The following is a 23,177-nucleotide window of genomic DNA, read 5'->3' on the forward strand; positions in this document are numbered from 1 at the left end:
ATTAAAAAGTTATTAAGAATTAAGACTTAATTCACTGTGTTATTGATATTTCACACATCAAGTCTATGAGCCATTAAGCCAGAGGGGGCAGCAGTCTAAGTTAACATCCCTGTGAACATGTATCAGGCTTAAATTTAAAATACCATCATAAGTTCAAGTCTCGCTGGTATTATTAGTAGTATTCCGATCCCAGTACAAAAATTCGGAAAAAAAACCTTCCAGTGTAAAAATTCTCAGTTACAAGCAAATGTCCTGCATTGAAAATATTACTTTGGAATATTGTTATGCAACAGAATGGCCCCTGAGTTATATTATTATATTTTTAGAGTTATTACTGATGTATAAAAATGTAAGAAGCATTTTAATGTTGTATCTGGTGAATATGGAGCTCATTTTTACAACTTGATATGCTGTTAGCCAGGTCAATCTGTCACCTTGCATTATATTTTATAAAGTGAATGATCATATGTTTTGTATAAAATGTGACTATGAATTGATGTAGTGGGGTAAAAGGTACAATAGTTCCCTCTAATGTATGCAAATGGAGGAAAATAATAAAGTAGCAGGAAGTGGAGAAAAAAAACGTTAAGTACAAGTACCTCAAAACTATACTTAAGTACAGCACTAGATCAAATGTACTTACTTTCCACCTCTCTAAAAATGTAAACCTGCGTCAGTATATGGTCAGTATGAGCGTCATAATTACCTTACAAATATGGCAGCGCGCTTTGTCCAACGGGGCACCTCGTTCGTCACTGACGAAGAAAACCGAACCTGCTCGAGCAGCCGACTGTCAGTCTGGCATGTAAACAAGGTCAGACACTGCAGCACAAAGCCTAAACACTTCCTCCAGACACGGGCGGCTGCTCGCTCTTAAGGCAAGAGAAGAAGAAAACGTCTTTACCAAACCTCTGAGGACAAAGGTAGGCTCGTGCATTATAAATATATATGCGCGTTATCATCAACCGTGTCTTATTTGGGTTGTTGTGTGCAGGACGCAATGCAGGTATATGAAAAAACGAGCATAAATGTAGGCTACATAACATTTCATTCTGTTGCGTGCAGAGCGGCAGATAAATCATATTTTAAAACGTGCATAAGGAGTCTAACTGCAGATATAATCCAGTTTTGCCGCAAAGTCATACGGCAGTTGTGTTTAGGCTACCTCATGCGCAGTCATCAGCTGGCCTCTAACTGGGTCGCTCTGCAAAAACTGCATGGTCATGTTTTCCCAAGACATTGATAACCCTTTAACAGAGCACTTCTTTTCATTTGCCTTAGTTTGATTTCAGTCGCTGCATTTAAATAGGCCTATCTTTGCAAAAATGTAATAGTGTAATATTTTCGCCTTTAGCTCAGTATGAATCATCACTACTGCACATTAAAGGAACACGACATATGAACCACATACACAGATAGGCCTACTGTACAAATACCTGAGTGCTGCAGCTTTGTGGAGCTGACTGCGCTGATTAAAAAAATAAAATAAATAACCTGCATAACTTCATTCATAGCCAAACTAGACCTGTGAGCTGTGTTTAATTAGTGAAACTGTAGAACTAAATTGGGTAAAGTGAAAGTACAGATAGGATTTATTTATGGCATTGCATTCATCCACATCATCCTCAGTCTGGGTCTGCATGTAAACCTGTTTAAAACTGCATCCCAACGGCTTCGGTGCCAACCAGACACAGACTGAGCTCATGCATTTTTCTGCAGATGACGATGGAGAGAAAGTAAGTGAGGAGGACAGAAAAGAGAGAAAATGAACCAAGGACACACTCAGACAGGCAGCTGGAAGTGTGCAGGGCCAGTCACGTTTCAGGCTGCCTGCTCTGATTGCTTGATTCTGCTCCAGTTAATGAACACTTATGTGTTCTGGCCTCGAATATGACCTCCTGAAAGACTTCCTGTTGGACCCATTCCTCATGTCTCTCCAGAGATAATGACTTTATTAACTTTACGTGTTTAGTAATGCCTGCTGAAGCCGAGGATGCGACATCCCTCACTTTTAATAAGCTGTTGCGATCACACTGGAATTGTCTTTCCATCACGTGTTAAATGATTTGCATCACATGCTGGTGTTTTGGAAGTAAACATTAGCAGTTTTCCAGTTTACAGACTCACTAAAGACCAGTGTCAAGGTCATTTGTATACTACTGGCTATTATAGTACTGCATCCATTTTATTTCTATGACTGCATCATATGTTATATAGGCATACCATATATTTTTCATCTTAAAAGTATACAATAATTGTAGTGGGCTAAACATGTCTCTCTGAAATGTAGGAATATAAAATAACATCAAATGAAAATACTCAAGTAAAGTACAAGTATGTCAAAATTGTTTTTATTTATTGTTATTATTTGAGTAATGCACTTAGTTACATTCCAGCACTGCTGATTTCAGATATAACCATGTAACCTCTAATGTCCTTTGTCCAAGTGTCCAGGCTGCAACAGGAAACAAAAGTTGGAGTTTTTGCTGTGAAATAATTTTGTAAACTAACATTTAGAATTTATTGTATTTGTGTTTTTTCACTAAAGGATTCTTATTACAGACCAGCCAAGATGATGCAGTGTTTTCACTTCATGGTGGAGCCGGCCAAAAACCTTACGGCCAAGATAAAGGTAACACGGTTCACTCTATTAAAAAAAAAAAAAAGAAGAGAAACCAAAACAATGTCTGTTTAATGTGTAAGCCTGCTTTTTTGGGTCACCTTGATTCTTAGCTGATTTTTTAGTACTACATGCCTGCCCGCATTTCTCTTTTCTTGATTTCATTCGACAAGAGAGAGCTGCTGTGTGAGTCTGGAAGGGAGGGGTGTCTTTCTTTTCTGCTGACAGAAACACAGCCACGATGTGCATTTTGATCAGGCTGAGTGACCCCCCTCCTTTCTAATTTGACCTTTTTACTTTCTAAGGAACTTGTAAAGCAACACTAATGTCCTCCAAATGTTCTTTTTTTTGCTGAGAACTCTTCCCTTTCCAAGCACTTCCCCACAGAAAATCTTTTATTTATATTTTTTTTTTGTTGCAGGAATCACACAAGAGAGCGAAGAATGAGAAGAGGGAGCCTTTGGATGAGGATCAGCTGTTTATTGTGGATCTGGCTCGAGATCTAAGCCGAGTGTGCCAGGTAACAATTCACTCATGAAAACTGAAATGATTTTGTCAGACTTGTGCACTGATAGGTTTTGTCTTTACCTCTCAGTCTATCACCAACCCCATGTTTTCCTCTCTTGTCTCTCTGTTTTGCCTCTGCAGAGGTCAGCAGTCCTGGAGAACATCTGGGACCTTGATGACATCTGGCCAGCCTCTCTCTGCAGGGTCTTCATTCTACAGTGGGCCTCCATGTTAGAGAGCAAGGTGCTTATCTGAGAAAATCGTCCATTTCCAGAGGGAGAGTAATAGGGACAGACTATGACTAGACTTACTGAAGGTACAGGGAGGTTTTACCACTAAAGGTTTGTATGTTTCTGTGTGCAGAAGAGGCCCTTGCAGACAGATGGCTGGCCAGAGATGGACGAGGTCAAACAGCCTGATATGATTAATGAGCAGGACGTGCTGCAGGCCAAAACTGTGATCCTCACCTGGATCAAGGACCTGAGAGCTCAGCCTGAGGTGGGAAGTCCGAATATACCATTAACATTTCCTGCTCACCTGTTTAATCAATACACACATTGTATTCATATTGATCATCTTGCAGCAAAGTGTGTGGCCTGGGGAACCTGTTGCAAAGGCTCTGGAGGACCTGCAGTCAGCCTGGCGCTGGGGCCGCGCACCCAATCTGCTGACGGCTATGGAGCTGGTTTTTTGGACTTTAATCGTGCAGCGCCCAGATAAGGTAGAAGTCCATGTAACCGTTCACAGAGTATGCTTAACTACCTTGTGTTTATTGTGCAGGTGTAATACAAACCTTTTTGATGTGTTCTTGCAGGATACCATACCGCAGCAGTGGCTCATGTGGAAGCAGAGGACTCAAAAGATTGGTTTGTAAATCAAGTTGAATTTTGTTAAATATCAATTAAATTCAGTATCAAAGATTCCAATTTCTTATGAGTCTGTTACTGTATCCATCCAGGTGCCATATCCTACATCCCTCAACCAGGTGAGTGATGTACTGTATATCACCATGTATTTAAAACCATAACATTAAACCACTTCACTGGTTTCAAGTTAAATTCTGACTGCTCGGTAGTGTAATCAACATGGTAGTGCTCTTGTATAGACCATCATTGCTTTGGCAAACATATATTTAATTGTAGTTTTGCACCATTAAAATATATGATTATTCACAAGGCTCATTATTAGGTTTGAAGCAAAGGAGATGGATAGTGTGCACATGCAACTCCAGTGGGGTACAGGTGTAGGACACCTTAGGATTCACTGCGGATGGCCTTAGTGACTACCTTACCTATAGGCCAGTAAGCAGTGGGGATTTATATTTGCTAATAATAATGCTAATAAAATTAACAATAAATTGGAGGCCCCCCTGCAGTGACTCTGAGGACCCCCTAGGTGTCCCGGACATCCTGTTGAAGACCCCTGATCTACACGATGAAAGAAAAATTATAGCTTCATCTGCAATTAGGACATCAACACACTTATCTATTTACTATGAACAAAAAAATCACATAATGACCCAAAGAGAGGACTGATAGCTTATTGAGGACATTTGAAGTAAATAGTTTAGGGATATCATCTTTTGTCTGTAGATACACATTTTTTGTTCATATGGATATTTTCCTGCTAAAGTCAAAACGTTGCATTAATAAAAACATTTCAGTGCATACAGCCTCTCCTTTTCCTCAAGATTCTCGTCGTCACGGTATCCTCTGTTTGGACCTGTAATACTGTTGTACAGCCTATAACTACTGACAGCACAGCTCTTATTCTGTAAAACCAGGTTTGCAACAGTATGCATTGCATTTATACTGTCAGACATACATTTCTTACTACTGAAGCCCTCTGTTTTTTGCAGTGTGGGATTGGATCTCAGATGCTTCAGGTACAGCTTTCATTTGATCAAATCATTAGTCAGTATAATCTCTACCGAACCTGTCCCGTAATTTAAACCACGTTACTTTTCCCTCTAGTGGAGGTGACTCTGGATCTGGACACAGCCAACCCTGATCTGCTCATCACTGACGAGAAGAGGATGCGCTGTGGCTTTGAGCGGAAGGATGTTCCCAACTACCACCAACGCTTCGACGGCTGGTGGTGTGCTGTCGGGATTGAGGGCTTCAGCTCGGGCCGCCACTACTGGGAGGTCGACGTGGGAGAGCGGGACTGGAGGCTGGGCGTGGCCAAAGAATTGGCCCTGAGGAAAGGCTTCAAGTCCCTGAACACAGACACAGGTTACCTGAGCCTGCGGCTGGAGAGGGGCACTGAGCTGAAGGCACTGACGGTGCCATTCACCGCCCTGCCGGCCGGCCTCATCCCCCGCAAGGTGGGCATCTACCTCGACTACGACCGCGGCCAGCTGTCCTTCTATGACGTGGACAAACACTTCCACATTTACACTTACAACGAGAGCTTCAGTGAGAAGCTTTTCCCGTTGTTTGGGACAGTGGAGATCGGCAAGGATCTGGTGATCAAATCTCCAGCGGCTAAGACCCAATGTCTCTGCCCCACGCCCTGCCTCTGGGGTTGAGCTTCCTCCTCTCCCCTCTTCCTTTAAAAGCCAGTAGATATCATAATAATGTATTCCAAATGGTTATATAATAATCACTGAGAGGAATCAGAGATCCTGATCATTGTGCTATTGAATAGCTCCACTATGTGACCACCCTCTATGCTGCTGCTGCTGCTTTAATGTGATCGTTGCAACCACTTCCTCACTATAGAGTTACAGTGCTACTCGTTGCTCACACACATAATGTATTTTCATATATTTGAAAGGAAACCTATAGTAATAATGTAATGTATTGTGCAACATTAACCCTGCAGTAAGAATGCATTTCTGTGAATGATAAATAAACCAAATCCATGTCTTACTATTTGGTCTGTTTATTAGTACATTAGACATAATAAGTGATTTATATATACGTCACAAAAAAGTACAGGAACAGTGCACATGAAAAAAGAAGATGCATATTTAGTTAGCAAGAGAAATCTGATTTGAGAGCTGAAGTGTGTGGGACATAGTCAAACCCAGTCCCTGATAGATCACAGTATATTGGGTAAATAAGCTTTTGGGGTCAGTAATCAGCCTCAGCTTATTCTCTTGTTTTTCTCTCCTCATCTCTTTTCTGTCTTTGTTGTGGTTATTTAACATCTTTACCACTAAATATTTCAAACACATAAAGAAGCAACTTAACTGCAGATCATAGCGGCAGATCAAGGTTGAGGAGCAGAGTATGATAGAAACAGCACTTTTTTTTATTTTTATTTTTTTAATTTAACCTTTATTTAACCAGGTAGGCCGTTGAGAACAGGTTCTCATTTGCAACTGTGACCTGGCCAAGAAAAGCATAACCGTGCAGGACAACATACAGTTTCACATTCAATACAATACAAGAATACAGAATACAATAGGCTACATAAAGTGCAGATTAAGTAAGAATTACAAAGCCAATGCAAAGTGAGGTGTAAGTAAGACGATTGATATGCGAAAGTGATATGGTAATAACACGATATACGTGAATAGACAGTCAATAACATTGCTGAGATGTAGTGAAGAGTCAAACAAAACAGTAAGTGCAAATTATGATCTAGTTAGTGATGTTGATCACTTATAATGCAATATATATGAATAGACAGTCTATATAAATGCTGAGATGTAGTGAAGAGTCAATATACAGTTAGTGCAAATTGTGGTCTGGTTAGTGACATAGGTCAGTAATAACACAGTAAACCAGAATAGACAGTCTATATAAATGTTGAATGTAGTGAAGAGTCAATATACAGTTAGTGCAAATAGTGGTCTAGGTAGTGATGTATATCAGAAATAACACAATATGCATGGATAGACAGTCTATATAAATGCTGAGATGTAGTAAGCACCTGAGCCCAATTCAAAAGCTATCCCACAGCATATGTATTTAGTATATGTAGTATACGTTCAAATTAGCCCCACCTTTACCAGCTGCAACATTAAAGTAATATACAATTTAATTCATCCATTTTTGTTGTACAATAATGTAATATACATAATTCTGAAATGGGCCATTCTGCAAAACGACTACTTTTACTGTTGATACTTTAAGTATGTTCATGCTAAGACTTTTGCAAGACTTTTACTTGCAACAGAGTATTTCTACACTGTGGTATTTCTACTTTTACTTGAGTAAAAGATCTGAGCACACAGGTTGTCCATATACTTTTGGCCAGCAGCTGTGATTAGCTGAAAGCCCAGCTCGACCAATCAGAGAGCTCTGACACAAACTGTTGCAAAATATAAAGAACACGCGGCAACTCTTTCCACCATAATTATACAGATATAAAACAACACATTAAATAGACTATATAAATAAATAACATGTAATCACTGAACACAGAATAAAAAAAGAAAAAATATTTTCAGTTTTCTTCCCGACTGTAGTGATGTCATCAGTTTGCGACGACACCAGAGACGCTTATATGATTTATTTACAGAGAGATAAACGATGACAACAACTTCAAAACAGGCTTTAAAAACCCACTTTGGGTTCGACAACTTTCGGTCTAAACTACAGGAAGATGTTGTCAAAGCAGTCCTTAAAGGTAAGTCAGCGAACAGTGTGAACAGTTTATCTGCTGTGTTAGTTTCTATGCTAACTAACGTTAGCAGACGTTAGCTGGCTCGTAGCAACAAGCAACTCAACTGATGTTTTTGCTTATGTTTAAATATGAGGCTGAGTTTGAATTATCTCTCACATATAGTGTTGTCAGAGAGCGATTAATGTGTGGCACTGTGGTGATAGGTGTTGTCTTCCTGCAGGTGACAGGGATGTGTTTGTGTGCATGCCCACTGGAGCAGGAAAGTCCCTCTGCTACCAGCTGCCTGCTGTCCTGGCTGAGGGTATTACTCTGGTTATATCCCCGCTAATCGCTCTCATTCAGGTCAGTCTCTGTTTCTGATTGGACTGCTCCAATGCAAACCCTTGTGTGCACTATCAATTAAGTGTTTATCCCTTCCTGTGTTTCTTCCCAGGACCAAGTGGACCGCCTGAAAAGTCTGAACATTCCTGCCTGCTCCATCAACTCCAAGCTCCCAGTAGGTGAACGCCGTCTGATCCTGGCTGACCTAGGGAGCAGCAGCCCCAAGCTGAAGATGCTCTACATCACTCCAGAGATGGTGGCCTCTCCCACATTCCAGCCCTGCCTGACGGGCCTGTGCTCCCGCGGCCTGCTGTCTTACCTGGCTGTGGACGAGGCTCACTGTGTCTCCCAGTGGGGACACGACTTCAGGCCAGACTACCTCAAACTGGGAGAGCTGCGCGCTCGCTTGCCAGGGGTTCCCTGTTTGGCCCTGACAGCGACAGCACCCAAGAATGTACAAGATGACATTGTTCAATCCCTGAGACTACGTTCGCCACTGTCTTTTGTTTCACCTGTCTTCCGCAGTAACTTGCACTATGATGTGATCTTCAGGGAGCTGCTGCCAAACCCCTACGTCCACCTCTACGCCTTCATTCAGCAGGCACTGGGACTGGACAAAGGCTCTAATGGACAGGTTGGGATCTCATTTTTCTCTAAATGATAGATCACCAGAAATATCAGCTGGGATATCAGCTGAACCATATTGGCAGACAAATCACAGTGTAAACCTATTCAATCTAACCACTGAGTAGACTGCAGAGGGCCCAAAGAAAAACGTCTTCCCAAAATATTTAGAGCCCAATTGCATCGTTGTGGTTCATTACAGATCAAGGGTCACTTAAGCTTTTCTGGACTGAAAAACAAATTCAAAATCAAAGTTTTTGTACAGTATTTTCCCCTGACATGCAACACTGTGGAGACATCAACTAAATGGAAATTGAATTGGGGCCAAAACTATTTCAAATGTACATAATACATTTGGTTTCTGAATTATACAGTTTTATTTTATTTTATTTCTGTTAAAAAAGCCATTATTGAAGGACAAAAGAAAAACCTCAATATAACAGCTGATCCCAAACGTTTGAATGGCAGTGTATATTGAAACCATGTTGGAACGCCGTGCAAAGAACAGCTCATTTGAAAGGACAAACGGAAATATATGAATAGAACAGAGGTGCTTAGCATAACATTTTCACAGAACTATTTCTCTGTGTTATACATAAGAAATGTGTTATACATAATAAGAAAGAAAAGTCCTTTGCAGATTTTAGAATAAAAATCCAAAAGCCTTAAACATTCTTTATTTTTACTAGAGCCAGACTGATACTAGGGTTTTGAGGACAATACCAATATCTACATTTAAGAGTTAAAATGATAATAATGATAATGATATATCAGCCTTTATTGGGTTTTAGTACATAATCACATTATGTAATTTTGACTGGTTTTACATCTGAGCCCTTAACATTTCTCTCAAATTCATGCTGCACGTTATTTTAGATAATGTGTTCAAAGCGGAGCCTGATAAATTTGCTGGGAAGATATATGGAGCCCACCGGTCGACAAGCAACAAGAAATTGCAGTACACAAATGTCAAAGATGTATTTAGGATGGGTCAAATGAACCGTATAGTCAAAATTGTATGAAAACCAAGTTTAAAGGATCCTTATTCAAATGTTTGTTTATGTTATGTGTGCCAATATGTCATTCTAAACCATACAAATAGAATGAGAGTAGAAAGGACATTCTCATTCAAATCAACATTGCAGGATGGTCAGAGTGCATTATGCATAATTGGTCCATTATGTGTACCAGTGCAAAAGAAACTGTGGCCGTTGTAATGGGCAGATTTATTCTATTTCCATGGTCAATGCTAGCCTGGTCCTACCAGACTCTCGTACATTTCATCTGTACTGAAGGAAAATGAAAATTGAGCAGAAGTACGTAGGAGGGCGGAGCCAGGCTAGGTCAATGCAGAGTGCTGAGCAACATTTTCTTTTGAACTAGTCAAATGACCACGGCAAACAGTTCAGTGTCTTACTACTCTCATTCTATTTCTATGTTCTAAATCTCTCAAATATCAATATTGGTACCTCCATAGAAAGTACCACCCTCAATTTATTTTCTTCTTTCTTTATTGTAGCTTAACACTCTTGTTTGCATAACACCTGTGTTAAACTGTGATGAGCCAATATTCGCTGATGTTTTTCCCCCGAACATGAGAATCAGAACCCTGCTTTCTTTAACCAATGTAATGTTTATGAACAGGGTTGTGGGATTGTGTACTGTCGGACCAGGGAAGGCTGTGAAACAGTGGCTTACCAGCTGACCAAGCTTGGAGTCTTGGCCAAACCGTATCATGCAGGTCAGACTGTTTTTCCTCCATGTATGTCTGGGATTGGAGAACACAAGATTTGGGTTCAAAGGCTTGACTTCTGCTCTTTATACTGTAGGTCTGAAGGCCGGGGATCGCACAGAGGCCCAGAATGAGTGGATGCAGGGGAAAGTTCTGGTTATTGTAGCCACTATCAGCTTTGGCATGGGAGTAGACAAGGCCAATGTCAGGTGACGCAACAATGTTTTGCTGTATCATTTTGAATTGGCTACAGAGTTTAAGTTTCCATGTGCTGATGCTTTTGTTAATCCCGCAGGTTTGTAGCTCACTGGAACCTCGCTAAGTCCCTGGCCAGTTACTACCAAGAGTCTGGGCAGAGCTGGGAGAGACGGCCTGCCCTCCTCGTGTCGCACATACTACTCCCCGAGAGATAAGGAGCAAATTAACTTCCTCATCCGCCAGGAGGTTGCCCGCAAACAGGTCAGCACAATAACCGAGATCTCAAAATGTAAAGAGCACATATGGAACTCAGGTTTGTGAACATTTTTTTCCTCTATAGGCGAAACGGGGCTCTGAAAAGCAGACAGACAAAACCGCCATTACAGACTTTGATGCCATGGTGTCATACTGTGCTCAAGAATGGTAAGTAAAGCATTAATCGCACACATGCAAGTCCCATTTTGTTTATTGCATACAAAAGTGTAGTCAATGTATCACATCATTACATAATGTCTCCCCCCTTGCACATAATATAACATGCAGCCTTATACATTAAAACATAACATGCTGTGCCTTTAAAAATGTAATCATAGTTAATTCTGGTTTGTGTACAGCAGAGGGCAGACTTGATCTCTGTGCTATGCTTTGTTGTGACTTATGTCAAAGAACACTTTCAGGTTTGAAAACGGCTACTCCCCTAGGAGGATCTTACCTAACTCTGAATACCAATTGTCATTCCTTAAGAATGACACATAGGTTCAGAAAAAAAACACATAAACAAACCAGTTTGGCTCTCCCCTTCATATCTCACTGTGCAACTCACTGCAGTTTTTTTTTATTATTATTCTACACATGTTTGTAGCTCATATTCCATTTATTTTCCTGCATTATTCAAGTCACTTTGGGTTTCCTCATGTCAGAAGCATTGTTGTTGCCCTGTAAAGCGCAGGGATTCTCCAAGGATTGTAGAGTGTCTTGAAAACCTGGCAGCTTTAGCAGGTGTGTTTGTCAGGACATCCATCTCTGTGTTTGTCAGGTGTTTTGTTGTTCAAGGGCAAGGCTCCTTTAGTGCCACTAAACACACCCTGTATCAGGCTTCGTGGCTCACTGAAATGTCTCGAATATTTATTGCGTGTATGACCATGACATTATGCTTGAGATGTTATGTTCCCTTGCGTGGAGCACATTTGCTCAAATGTTCGACCCCCTCGTCTTGGTTTTGCGACAGCAGCAGCAGCAGGTCACGCACGTCAGCAGTGTCATGAGCAGGACCACCACTGTGGAAGAGCAAAATCGAAAGGGCATTGTGACCAGCTCACTCTTAATAAAAAAAAAAAATAAAATAAAAAAAAATAAAAAAGAATTCCTTGAAAGAAAAGTCCTTTGCAAGTTTGCAGATTTAAGAAACAATATCATAAAGCCTTAAACATTCTTTATTTTTTACTAGAGCCAGACTGATACTAGTTTTTGAGGACAAAACCAACATCTACATTTGAGAGTTAAAAAAAATACAATAATGATATATCAGCCTTTATTCGGTTTTGTACATAAGCACATAATGTATAACCTAAAAACCTTTTTTAAATGTAAGGTATGTACTGTAATGTATAGCATGAAGTGAGCATGACATTTTACAGTTAAAAAATGCAAAATGCTACATGACAAACTAGAGAGCGGAGGAGACTCACAGATGAAGGTTAAGATGACAAAGAAAGCTCCCAGCTCTATGGGTTCGGCATTGGGCAGACCCTGCAGCTTGACCCAGATCTTGTTCAGGATGTTCAGCGTCTCCTCTCTGGCATCCATCCTAGTGAGGTGGAAGCATTTACAGTCCACTGGTCATGCTTGAATTCGGTTTACAGTGTCTCATTCGTTTGCCTGTGTTCAGCGTCACCAGGATGTAACTCCTGTTGCTTGTTAGTCGAACTGTGCGGTTGAGACAACATTGCTGGTGTGTTGACACAGTCTTATAACATGATGAAGTGCTCTCAATCTGTAGGTTTCCCTTTTTCAAGAGAAAGTGGGAGAATTGCAGTGGCCTGGCCTGGGAGTGCACAGGTGTAAAGCATGTGGTTTTTCTAGCCAAGAGTGAGTCTAATGACACATGGGGTGGTGCTGGTGGCTTAAGGTGTTCAGCATAACTAACAGGTTAACCCTCTGTCAGGCTTTCTGTAAACTAACGTAACTAAAGGATAAAAACCAGGGTACCGCTCCCTTTCTTTTGTGTTCAACTTTTAAACAGAAGGCTCTCCGGGCACCTGTCTCGCTGTGTTTAATGTGTACAGACTGTAATGTGTTAAGTTATTTTAATGGGTGGCGTTTCAAGTTGATTTACTGCTGACTGTGTTATTGTGCTCTAAAGTAAATGAAATGGCACTGGGTGTGACAGTCTGTGGGTTCAGCCTTTTGCTGGTTTTGCTGTATTGTTTTGCATTACAAAGCATAATACCAACAATAACAAACCTAATACAAACACTGTATGATGGAATATGGTATGGGTGTGTAGCTTCACTGGTCTCACGATTCAATTTGATTACGATTATCCTGTCAACGATTGGAATCGATTCGATATCAAGATGCGTCACCTCCATATTATTATATATTGCTACACATGGTTTTCATTAACATATTCTGGCGCTCAGATATATAAGAACTCCCTCTTTGTATTGTATCTGTTCTTAAAAAAGACACTTCCTATATGTAGCGGAGTCAGAACACAGCAGACAAAAGACAAAAACAAAAAAGCAGCAACCGTAATATCAACAAGCAACATCCGTTGGCAATAATCGATTATGGTCTGTCACTGCATCGATGCAGAATTGTTCACGTCCGCATCGCGATGCAATAGATGCAGTGATTAATTTCAACGCCCCTCGAATATAGTTCATTACATTGTCAAATGAATAATTCGACATTTGGGTAAACGTGCCTAATTATTTCTTGCCGTGAGATAGATGAGAAGATTGATACCACTGTTATGTCTGTGGAGCCAGCAGCAGCTTAGCTTAGCTTAGCACAAAGAAAGGAAACCGGGCGAACCGCTAGCCTGGCTCTGTCCAAAAGTAACAAACAACACCTAACGCTACCAGCACCTGTAATTAATATGTTGTAACTGGTACAAAAACTGAACAGTCAAAAAGACAATTCGCCGTTGAATAATGGATTTCAGGTCTGACAATTTCTTGGCTGGGACCAGAAACGTCCTGGGGTCTCCACTGGTTGCCTGGCAACTGGTTAACCGGTAAATTGGTGTTTTTGTACGAATGAAACTAACAAGATAACACAAACACACTATAATTAGTGAGCTTTAAGAGCGCTGGGAGGTGCATTTAGACCGAGTCAGGCTAGCTGTTTCCCTGTTTCCAGTCTTTGTGCTGTTAGCACTGCTAAGCTAAATTGGTGCCTGTAAGAAAGCGAATTTCCCAAAATATCAAAAATATTCCTTTTTTAAAGTCTTTTTGTTTTATTTGGTCCCCAAAATGCTATGGCTTTTATGCTGTTTAATGCTCAAAAATGTAATTCAGTTTAATTTGTTGTCTCAGTTGTGTCCTAATAACACCTGTCAGGTAACCTTTTCACTCCCGAGGAAAGGGCTGGTAAACAAGATGTTGAACCACTGTTGAATGCCTGAGGAAGACCCAGCAGGGTCGAAACATTGCAGCACAATAAACGTATGGGAGAATTAGCAGAGTGCGGGCACCTCATTCTTTTAAGTGGTTAACAAGATGAGCATGAAGCTGAATCTGCACCTCTAAACCAGTACTGCATCCCTAATACACTGGCAGCTGAGGTTTACCAAATGTTTTCATGCTATTTTGTACATTGGAGCAACCACGTTGTGCCAATTTTAGTGCAACAGAATTAACACAAAAGATCATTTTGAAGTGTAGTTTGAGGATTTAAGAACATGCAGATATCAAACCAGAGGCTGTTTTCACTTTAGAAAGTTACCTAGTTAGTGAGCTGGTGGGGCAGATGACCCTCATAAAGAATGTCAGTGCCTGGTGAGAGTTGTCCATTTTGTTAATCTGACTTCTTATGTTATCATTTTCTTCCCCAATTCAGACGTTTCCCCATTAACTCTTTGGGTGTTGTTGTTATAGATGACGTGTTCAAAAAGTGAGAAATTCCTTCGACATCCTGGTGTTATTAAATGCCACTGCTATAACTACAAAGTAAGACGTTTAAATGGGCTATTTGAACTTGTATGTTTTGCACCTAACAAGTCTGTATTTCTAAACACATTCTTCACATTCTTCTTAACAAGTACTAGTGCCTCTTAAACTGTCCAGAAATAGACCCACTCGCAGTGAAATGCACTTACCTATGAGAGTCTCTGTTGTTGTTTTCACACGCTCAGCCCAGCACAGACGTTACAGAAAGTTACAGAACTGAAGTAAGCCGACCACTTGATGAGGAGGAGGCAGTGATGAACATGACCTGCCTCCCCTGGAGGAGTTAACCTGCTGAGTGTGTTTTATCTATGTCAGTCTGTTGTTAAAATGTGCAGTACGTCACTCAGAGGTGGAGACTACCAGACGGAGATAAGCAGTCAGGTTGAGATTAAGGTTAGGAGTGATAATTCCTCAGGTACTGATGATACTCTGCATGTGGAGTGGAGGAAAAGTGAGATGGCACAAAATCCCTTTCATGCTTCTCTTAATCTTTCTCTTCTTTGGTCCTCAAGTTTCTTGCTCTTCTCGTTTTGTGGTTTTTGGTTGCAGAGTAGTTGTCTGCTTTGCCGTTTGACTTTAGTTTCTCTGCCTGCGAGGCTGTTCTCTCTTTAGCAATCCTCCATGGGAGTGACTGTTGCTTCGCAGAGTCTTTTTGTGCCTCTCTGGCTTTCCCCGCCTCCTCTGGTGAAACTGCTCCCCTCTCTCTCATGCCTATGGAGACAGCATTTCCATTTCCACTCAAGGTAGTTAGTACGTTGTTGAAGTGGCTCGTCTAGTGGATTGTTTCCTAAACTCTGTGTGTGTGTGTGTGTGTGTGTGTGTGTGTGTTAGTTACATAAGACTGGATCTAAAACAGAAGTGTGAGGCCTTTTTTTCTAAACATTTTCTTTTGCAATAATAACTTCTAAAGCTCAAATTAACGACAATTGTATTGTGCCCAAAAGCCCTGAAATTGTAGGAGAAAAAAAGACTTATTACCTCCCAAATTAAGATTTAATTTGCTTTAATGTGTTCTTTTTATCAGTACATGAAGTACTGAAGTCATTACTAAAGCTAAGAACTTTTGCCTATAAGCTTTGTGATTGTCAGACAACTGTATTTTTTTATTTCATGGGTCAAGGGAGCCCTGTTTGAATTATAGAAGAACAGAAACATTGATCATAGTGGTGTGTGATGGTTACACAATAGCTAATAGATCAATGATGCACTCGATGGCCAGTGTATGATGGAGAGATGTTTGCTGTGTGCTCAAAAACATCACCAGGCTTGACCTTTTTTAAATGTAGTCTCTAAAATATAGCCAACTTCACAGGAGCTGTAGCCTTTCCTTACACATATTTAGCTTTTAACAAGCAGTAGGGCTGCTCGATTATGGGGGGAAAAAATCATAATCACGACCGATATTGTAATCATGATTATTTAACACAATTATTCATTGACTTTTGGAAAGATGTTGCAATTATTTAATTTAAAAAAGAACAGTGAAACAGTTAAACAAATCAACAGTGAAAACACCTTGAACTGGGATGTTTCCCTTCATACTTTTCCCGTTTGAACTTCATATTTTCAACACAAGACATAATAAGTTTACTTGCAGAACGTAATGTGCAAAGTAATCGTTTTTCTCGATTACTCTGTTTTTTGTGATCAGTAGGAGCCGAAATCGTAATCCCGGTTAAAAATGTGATTAATTGCACAGCCCTAACAAGCAGTGTCTCTTATCTTCCCGCCAGTTGCCGCCATGCCACCATCTCCAAGTTCTTTGGGGACAAGACGCCAAACTGTGCAGGTGCCTGCGACTACTGTCGTAACCCCAAAGGTGTGCGCGCCCAGCTGGAGAGGGCGGCCACCCTCAGCACCAAGACGGAAGCTCAGAGCAAAGGGCCCACGGGACCGTTTGGTTTCCAGCCGGGCCTTTATGAAGGAGGAAAGAAGGGCTATGGTTTTGAAAGGCAGGACAACTTGAGTGACATTTGTCCCACTTGGATTTACTTTTGTAACGTAAAGTAGTGGTGAACCTGTAGATTTGACTCTGACATCACACCTTGCAGGTATGACGAAGGGGATGCCAGCAGTGAAGACGATGGCTCAAACAGGAAAAAGGAGTTTTCAGACCTCTTCAAGAGGCAAATGAACATGCGGAAGGTGAATCATCATAATCTAACACACACAAACTCTTTTCTTTAGAAATGCAACTAGTGTTTGTGTTGTGTCTGTGTGCATCTGTTGGCCAGCTGTTGGCAGCAGGAATGAAGGGGGCTGTTGAGGCTGTTAAGTCAGGGTTGTGGTAAATCGCTCCCAGATGTTCAGTGGAATTGGCACAACATTGAGCTGTAGTTGAGCTTTTCCAGTTAATAACATGACATCAATAAAAACAGGAATGCCATGATTGTAAAATAATAGAAAGAAAACTAAACAAAAAACAAAAAAAAAGAGATTAGGAGGTGTGGTGATGGGAAGGTGGCCGTCGTTACCCTGATCCTACGCATTTCACAACTTCATTTAAATCACTTAATTGTTGTACCAGTTTAAAGTGATCCAAAACATATTTTGGTAATTAAACGCTAATCCCATGTAGTCTTGAAAGATGGCTAAATCCAATGTGACTATTTCGAAGATATCGATCGTACTGAGATTACTCTGTAAAATGGATTAAAAATCTCCAATTTCCTGCTGCGAGAACTTCATCACTACAGTAACTGACCAAATTCAAGATGACCACAGCTGCTGTTCTCTTTCGATGAGGAAATTACTAACTTTAAAAGTCACTGTTAGGAGAGAGAGAGAGAGAGAGAGAGAGAGAGAGAGAGAGAGAGAGAGAGAGAGAGAGAGAGAGAGAGAGAGAGAGAGAGAGAGAGAGAGAGAGAGAGTGTGTCACATGGCAGTAGGTGAGCGGTAATGCTGCTGAGATGGAGGAAGTGTACCAGTGTATACTTCTCTGTACAATGTGCATTTTTTTTTTGTCAGGAAGCTACTTTTGTTTAAGTGAATATCTGAGAATGAACTTCTGTCTGTGCTCATGTTTCTTTAGGTCACTCACAGTCAGAAGGAAGACTTTGTTCCCCCAGGTAAATATCAATAGAAAAATAGAATATTCCTAAATGGATATCCACGCTGATCTATACTGTCATATATATATATATATAAAACCACAGACTGTATAATATTACTGGACAGAGCATGTGTGACGTCACCTGTTGGTTTGTGGAGATCTGCGAAGAGTCGTTGAGTTTGCCGTTACGGGCGCAGCCATCCTGGTTGCGGATTTTAGACGAGAGGGAGGAGTGAGGGAGGAGCCACGTTACGTTACACACTTTCACTGGCAATCACATCATAGCCACGCCGTAAAACACCCCCTGCTCTGTCGGCGATTTTAAAATCAACGAGACCATAATTCAGAAAATGAACATCATTCTGTGTTGCAGAAGACTTAAAACTAGCGATTGAGACCATAAACTCAGTATGAAAATGTTTACTGAGGTAATAAATCAAGTGAGATGTGGGTCACTTTCTCGTGGACTTCTACAGAGACCGACCTCCTTTTGCAACCGCACGTGTCGCCCCCTGCTGGAATTCAGATAGAATGCAGGTTTAAGGCACTCTCGCATTTGCAGCACTTCACTGAAGCGGATGCTTTGTCCACTTATATTATACAGTCTAGGTATATAACCAATGTATCCTTACTGTGTAGATGCTGACTGCCCACTCAGAGAGGCCAGCAGTCAGAGGATCCCCAGACTCACTGTAAAGGTACTTGAACGCTGCGAACACATTCCTCATACCTGCTGCACTCATTAACACGTCTCTAGGAATTCAGTGTGACTCATGTGTCATGAGATGTGAAGACAGGCAGTAGAGCCAACTTTGCATCTGAGCAATTTTAAAACCATTGCTAATAAAAAATGGTTCTTTCACTGTAGCTTTAATTCTTTCTTGACAATTTAATTTAACAAACCTTTTTATTTATATATATATATATATATATATATATATATATATATATATATATATATATATATATATATATATATATATATTTTCTATTTCAGGCCAGAGAGCACTGCCTGTGCCTCTTGCAGGAAGCATTGTATGACCACCAGGGGGCAGAAGACTTATTCAAGTAATTATGCAGACACACGCTTCAAACATCTTTCATATACCAAACTGATCTGATGAAATGGCGTATGTATGACACGCCGATTTGTATGCCATTATTGGCGTGTTATCAAGACGCATACTCGCTTTTTAGCGTGTTTATCAGCGCCGTTTGGCCTCCATTGACTTACATTACTTTGCGATTGCGTGTGAATTTACGCCGTAGCGAGTAGTATGAAAGGGAGAAAATCCGCGTAGGGAGGTTGGACGGGGTGGTGGATGGGTTAAACACAGGACTTTCACCCAGGAGACAGGGGATTGTGTCCCACGTGTCACGTTTCCTAAACTCAACCATCGCTTTCTTCTCACGATAACACGCCAAGTGGCGATAACGCCAAGTGGCATGTATGTTTACGTCCGCTGTATATGGCGTAGACATACACGCGGATAGCTCAAAATGCGTCCAGATAACACGCCACTTGGCTTAAGAAAGTGGCTATTATTGTGTGTATGTTTACGCAAAGTCATGATATCACATTGCATATACATTGTGAATTTTCGGACTTTCTTTCCCCTCAGTTGCTCTACGTTGTCTTCTCTGTCTCTCAGCAGTGACACCCTGTCTGTAGCGGTGGATATTGAACATGAGGTCTTCAAGAGCAGCAAGTCCTCCAACTTGTACAAAGCTGCTGTCCTAAAGAAGGTGACTAGTGACTGCTCTGCCTGTCACAGGATCGTTGGTAGCATACAGTAAGATTGGAAAGATATGTCCCTAACTCGTATCTCGTTTTAAAGGTATCAGAGATGAAGAAAAGTGCACCTGGAGAAAAAGGAGGAGGTGTCAAGACCGACGGCAGCAGTGAAACCAGAGAAAATGAGTCAAAACTCAAAGAGGAACCTTCCTCCTCTTCTTCTGCCTCCTTTTCTGAGGAGCTGCAGGGGTTCACATCTGCATCTGAGATCTACTCTGTAAGCTCCTCTTTACTACGCACTTGCTTCACCTAGTTTGCAAGCAGTTATTGCGGTTTCTTGCGACTGCAGAGTATTCAGATATGCACATGTCTTCTTTGTTTGGCATTATTTCCTCCAGATGAAGCGTAAGAGAGTAGGAGCAGGTCTGAGGGGATCATCCGACCCCTTCCAGACTGCTAAGGATCTGCTGAAGGCCTCCATGTCGGACACTGTGTCTAACAAGGGGACAGAGAGCGGCGGCTTTTACAGTGACCGCTCAGGAGGCTCCGGAGAGACAAGCGCCGATGCATCTTCGGCTGTAACGTCATCCATCAGAGCCAGAGCGAACGCCGCCGCCGCCACCACCATGAACAGCCCGACGAAGGCGGGCAGAGCCATGAGCAAGAAGCAGCAGAAGCTAGCGGAAGCGGCAAAGAGCTCCCGCAACATTTCCCAGTATTTTGCAAAGAAAGAAACAACGGAGGACAGCCAGCAGGAGGCGGAGACTCCGAGGGGACTTGATGCTATGTTATCTCACACCACAGCGGTGATCGCTCAAGAAAGCGTTAGCCAGCAGGAACACTCACCCGTCACTGTGGACGATGTAGAGATCAGTCTTGTAGAGACTCAGGATGTGATCCAAGAAGAAAGTAAAAACAAAGTAATAGTCATTACTGATGATGAAGAGGAGGAAAAACATAAAACGGAGACGTTGGAGCTGGAGCAGCTTCAAGACACATCTATAGAGTATATGAAGTCCACTGCAGAGTAAGACACCCTAAATGCACCATTTTTAAGAAGAAATAAAAGATGGAAAAGTCTCTAACATTATTTTTGACCTTTCACACAGACAAAACAAACCTGAGGATGAAGCTAAACCACCTCTAACAGAAGGGGTAACTATCTGTTTTCTGTCCAATCTTTATATCAAATGTATCTCCTGCTTTGTGTGTGTGTGTGTGTGTGTGTGTGTGTGTCCACACTAAGCCTGTGACTTTAGTCAAATAAGACAAACGCCACCTCCTATTCTCAGACAGACAAATCAAATATGGTTCCAAATATAAAGGTTGGTCATTATGTTGTCAAGAGTAAAAACCTCGTTGACAGCTCTGAAACTACAATACATTCAAATAAAATAATTTTTGGAAAATAATGTATTCAAACCAGCTTAGTGGCAGAAGAAATGGTGTTTACAGTACAGCATGTTGTGTGTCTTTTGTTAGTTTCCTGGTGAGATTTGGTTTTCCCCTCCAGCTCATGTGTGAGAAACTAACATTGTTGTGACTCTGTGTTTGTGTCCAGTTGACAGATGATATAAAAGCGAATAAGAGCGAGTCGTCTCCTCCAGCGAAGCGCAGCCGGCCCTTAGACAGAAGAGTAACGTTCAACCCCAATGTGCAGGAGAGGGCCCTGATCCCCGCCAATGAGCCACCCAAGCCTGTGACGCTGAAGGAGGCCGCTGATATCGTGGTCCGCTACCTGGACCCCTTTTACACTCAGGGAAAGTTTGCCACCAAGGTGAGAGAGCGCTTTTTCATTGATTGACTTCATGTTTGCAGAAAAACGGTGTGAAATGGATTCTCAGCTGTTGTTATCTTGGGCTGCAGGAGCTGTTTAAGTCCTTTGCCCGCTACTTATCTCACCTTCTCACAGAGGGCAGGAGTCGGGGGAAAGGCCAAGGTACGCAGGGGATAAATCATCTCAGAATTGTGCTCTGCTGCATGCGTTGGACTCTAATGCTCATATCTCTCTCTCTCTCTCTCTCTCTCTCTCTCTCTCTCTCTCTCTCTCTCTCTCTGTCTCTCTCTGTGTCCACAGTTAAAGCAGATGCCAAAGCTATCATCAAGAAGTTCTTCAGCAGAGTCAAGCGCTGTGAGAGCGAGGCAGACTGGAAGCACCTAAAAAGACCGCAGAGCTGTAAAACCACAGAGAACAATGAATGATGAGGCGTGGAAATGTAGCCATTTTAGGGTCGAGCCCTTCCTCTTTTGTCAGTGCCTAAGCTTGTCTCGTTCCAGTGAACTTAGGCTTTACCACAGACGCCTGCCGACCAGCTTTATGGTTGATTTGCTGCTTTTTTCCAGACTCATTGCTGCTGCAATAGCTTATGTCAGTAATTGAGCAATAATGTGGGCTGTGACAGCCTGAGAGAACAGAGGTCAAACTGTGTGCATACTCATATGACCGTGAATGACTGTTTATGTGTATGAGCAATGTATGTGCAGCAATTGGTCTTTATTCATTTTACTACAGTATGGACCGTTTGTGGGAATGCACTCTTCTTTTTTTCAAGTCAATTAAATCACACTTAAATCTCAGTAAAATATGTTTATGTAAGTCTCTGCAAGTTGATTTTCATACTGACCTGAAATGAATGGAAACCAAAGGCCTCTTGGAATGAACAAGACTAAAGTGTCTACAGCCATGCTAGCAGCTCTGTGACACTGTACATGGCAGTGCTTTGAGCTAAATGCTAACATGCTCACTAAACATTTGCTAATTAGCACTGAACTCATAGTACAGCTGAGGCTGATGGGAATGTCATTAGTTTTGCAGGTATTTGGTTATAAACCAATTACACTTTTGACTTTTGCTAGATGAAAAGTTAGGTCAGTCAGATCACTTAAAGTCATTAGTGTTCATCCTCTGTGGACTATGTAAGTATGAACCAAATTACACGGAAATCTATCAAATAATTGTTGAGATGTTTTAGTCCAGACCATTGTGATGGACTGAGCAACAGACCAGCTGACATTTCCACCCATAGAGCCACTAGCATTGTAACACATAAACATTGTGGAAATGGTTGTCAGCAATGTAAAAAAAAAAAAGCATAATTTGAGGTAATTGGGGATAAAACCTACAAGAACACTGGGTCGATGGTGAACTATTTGACATAAACCAGACGGTTTTGTGTTACAGAGGCCTAATGGGCATTTTTACTGCTGCTACTTATTTTGTCTTTGGCTGCTGGACTGCAGAACAAAGAACAACGTGAATGGACAACAATGATAGCTACTGTATGATGTGAAACTGACCAGTTTTTCTCTTATTTAAAGATCAGTTTTATCTTCTGTTATGTCAATGCAAAGGGATACTTTTTGCATAATGTTTTTGTTTTCTTAGCCATGTGATTTTCAATGAGGGAAATGTTCCTTAGTTACAGTGCGTGTCAGGACTGTGAGAGCCTACAGTTTCTGTCTCCACAGTCAGGAGGCAACCCAAAGAGTACTGGAAGCACTGGTGGACACAGAGGCCTGGCTGTGCAGTCTGAACAGCCGTAGTCCATCTCATCTTTGCTCCTAAATGTTTACAATAAAGTCCATGCTGAATAGGAACAGACCAATCACAGTGTTAGAGCCTTACTGTGTGGTTA

General features: G+C 41.4%; 2 protein-coding genes and 1 long non-coding RNA gene across 4 annotated transcripts; 2 read left to right on the forward strand and 1 right to left on the reverse strand.

The window, feature by feature from the left end:
• The first annotated feature begins 773 nt into the window (after nucleotides 1–773).
• Nucleotides 774–6,000, forward strand: LOC144530471 (butyrophilin subfamily 3 member A3). 2 transcript variants are annotated; one of them, XM_078270053.1, is made up of 10 exons: nucleotides 774–923; nucleotides 2,563–2,632; nucleotides 3,042–3,140; nucleotides 3,269–3,370; nucleotides 3,491–3,625; nucleotides 3,711–3,848; nucleotides 3,942–3,993; nucleotides 4,086–4,112; nucleotides 4,986–5,012; nucleotides 5,101–6,000. In XM_078270053.1, exons 2-10 carry the CDS (start codon nucleotides 2,573–2,575, stop codon nucleotides 5,655–5,657), a joined length of 1,197 nt encoding a protein of 398 aa, XP_078126179.1. In that variant the 5' UTR covers nucleotides 774–923; nucleotides 2,563–2,572; the 3' UTR covers nucleotides 5,658–6,000. The 2 variants fall into 2 exon arrangements, with proteins under 2 accessions (XP_078126179.1, XP_078126178.1); XM_078270052.1 differs by having other exon boundaries at nucleotides 775–923; nucleotides 2,549–2,632.
• Nucleotides 6,001–7,531: 1,531 nt separating this feature from the next.
• On the forward strand, nucleotides 7,532–23,152 carry recql5 (RecQ helicase-like 5). The gene is given in 20 exon segments (XM_078269080.1): nucleotides 7,532–7,708; nucleotides 7,926–8,047; nucleotides 8,139–8,660; nucleotides 10,295–10,391; nucleotides 10,480–10,591; nucleotides 10,678–10,732; nucleotides 10,734–10,841; nucleotides 10,921–11,003; nucleotides 16,489–16,707; nucleotides 16,807–16,900; nucleotides 17,787–17,823; nucleotides 18,447–18,505; nucleotides 18,805–18,875; nucleotides 19,460–19,553; nucleotides 19,646–19,819; nucleotides 19,941–20,569; nucleotides 20,652–20,697; nucleotides 21,104–21,319; nucleotides 21,409–21,481; nucleotides 21,620–23,152. Coding segments are annotated over 20 exon segments (3,033 nt in total). The 5' UTR covers nucleotides 7,532–7,611; the 3' UTR covers nucleotides 21,745–23,152.
• On the reverse strand, nucleotides 11,031–15,392 carry LOC144529790 (uncharacterized). The gene is made up of 3 exons (XR_013503052.1): nucleotides 14,905–15,392; nucleotides 12,269–12,387; nucleotides 11,031–11,857 (listed from the first exon to the last, which is right to left on the reverse strand). It is a non-coding gene; the product is annotated as an uncharacterized LOC144529790 (long non-coding RNA).
• Nucleotides 23,153–23,177: the final 25 nt, after the last annotated feature.

Source organism: Sander vitreus, chromosome 15, assembly GCF_031162955.1.
Source record: "Sander vitreus isolate 19-12246 chromosome 15, sanVit1, whole genome shotgun sequence".
Lineage (NCBI taxonomy): Eukaryota > Metazoa > Chordata > Actinopteri > Perciformes > Percidae > Sander > Sander vitreus.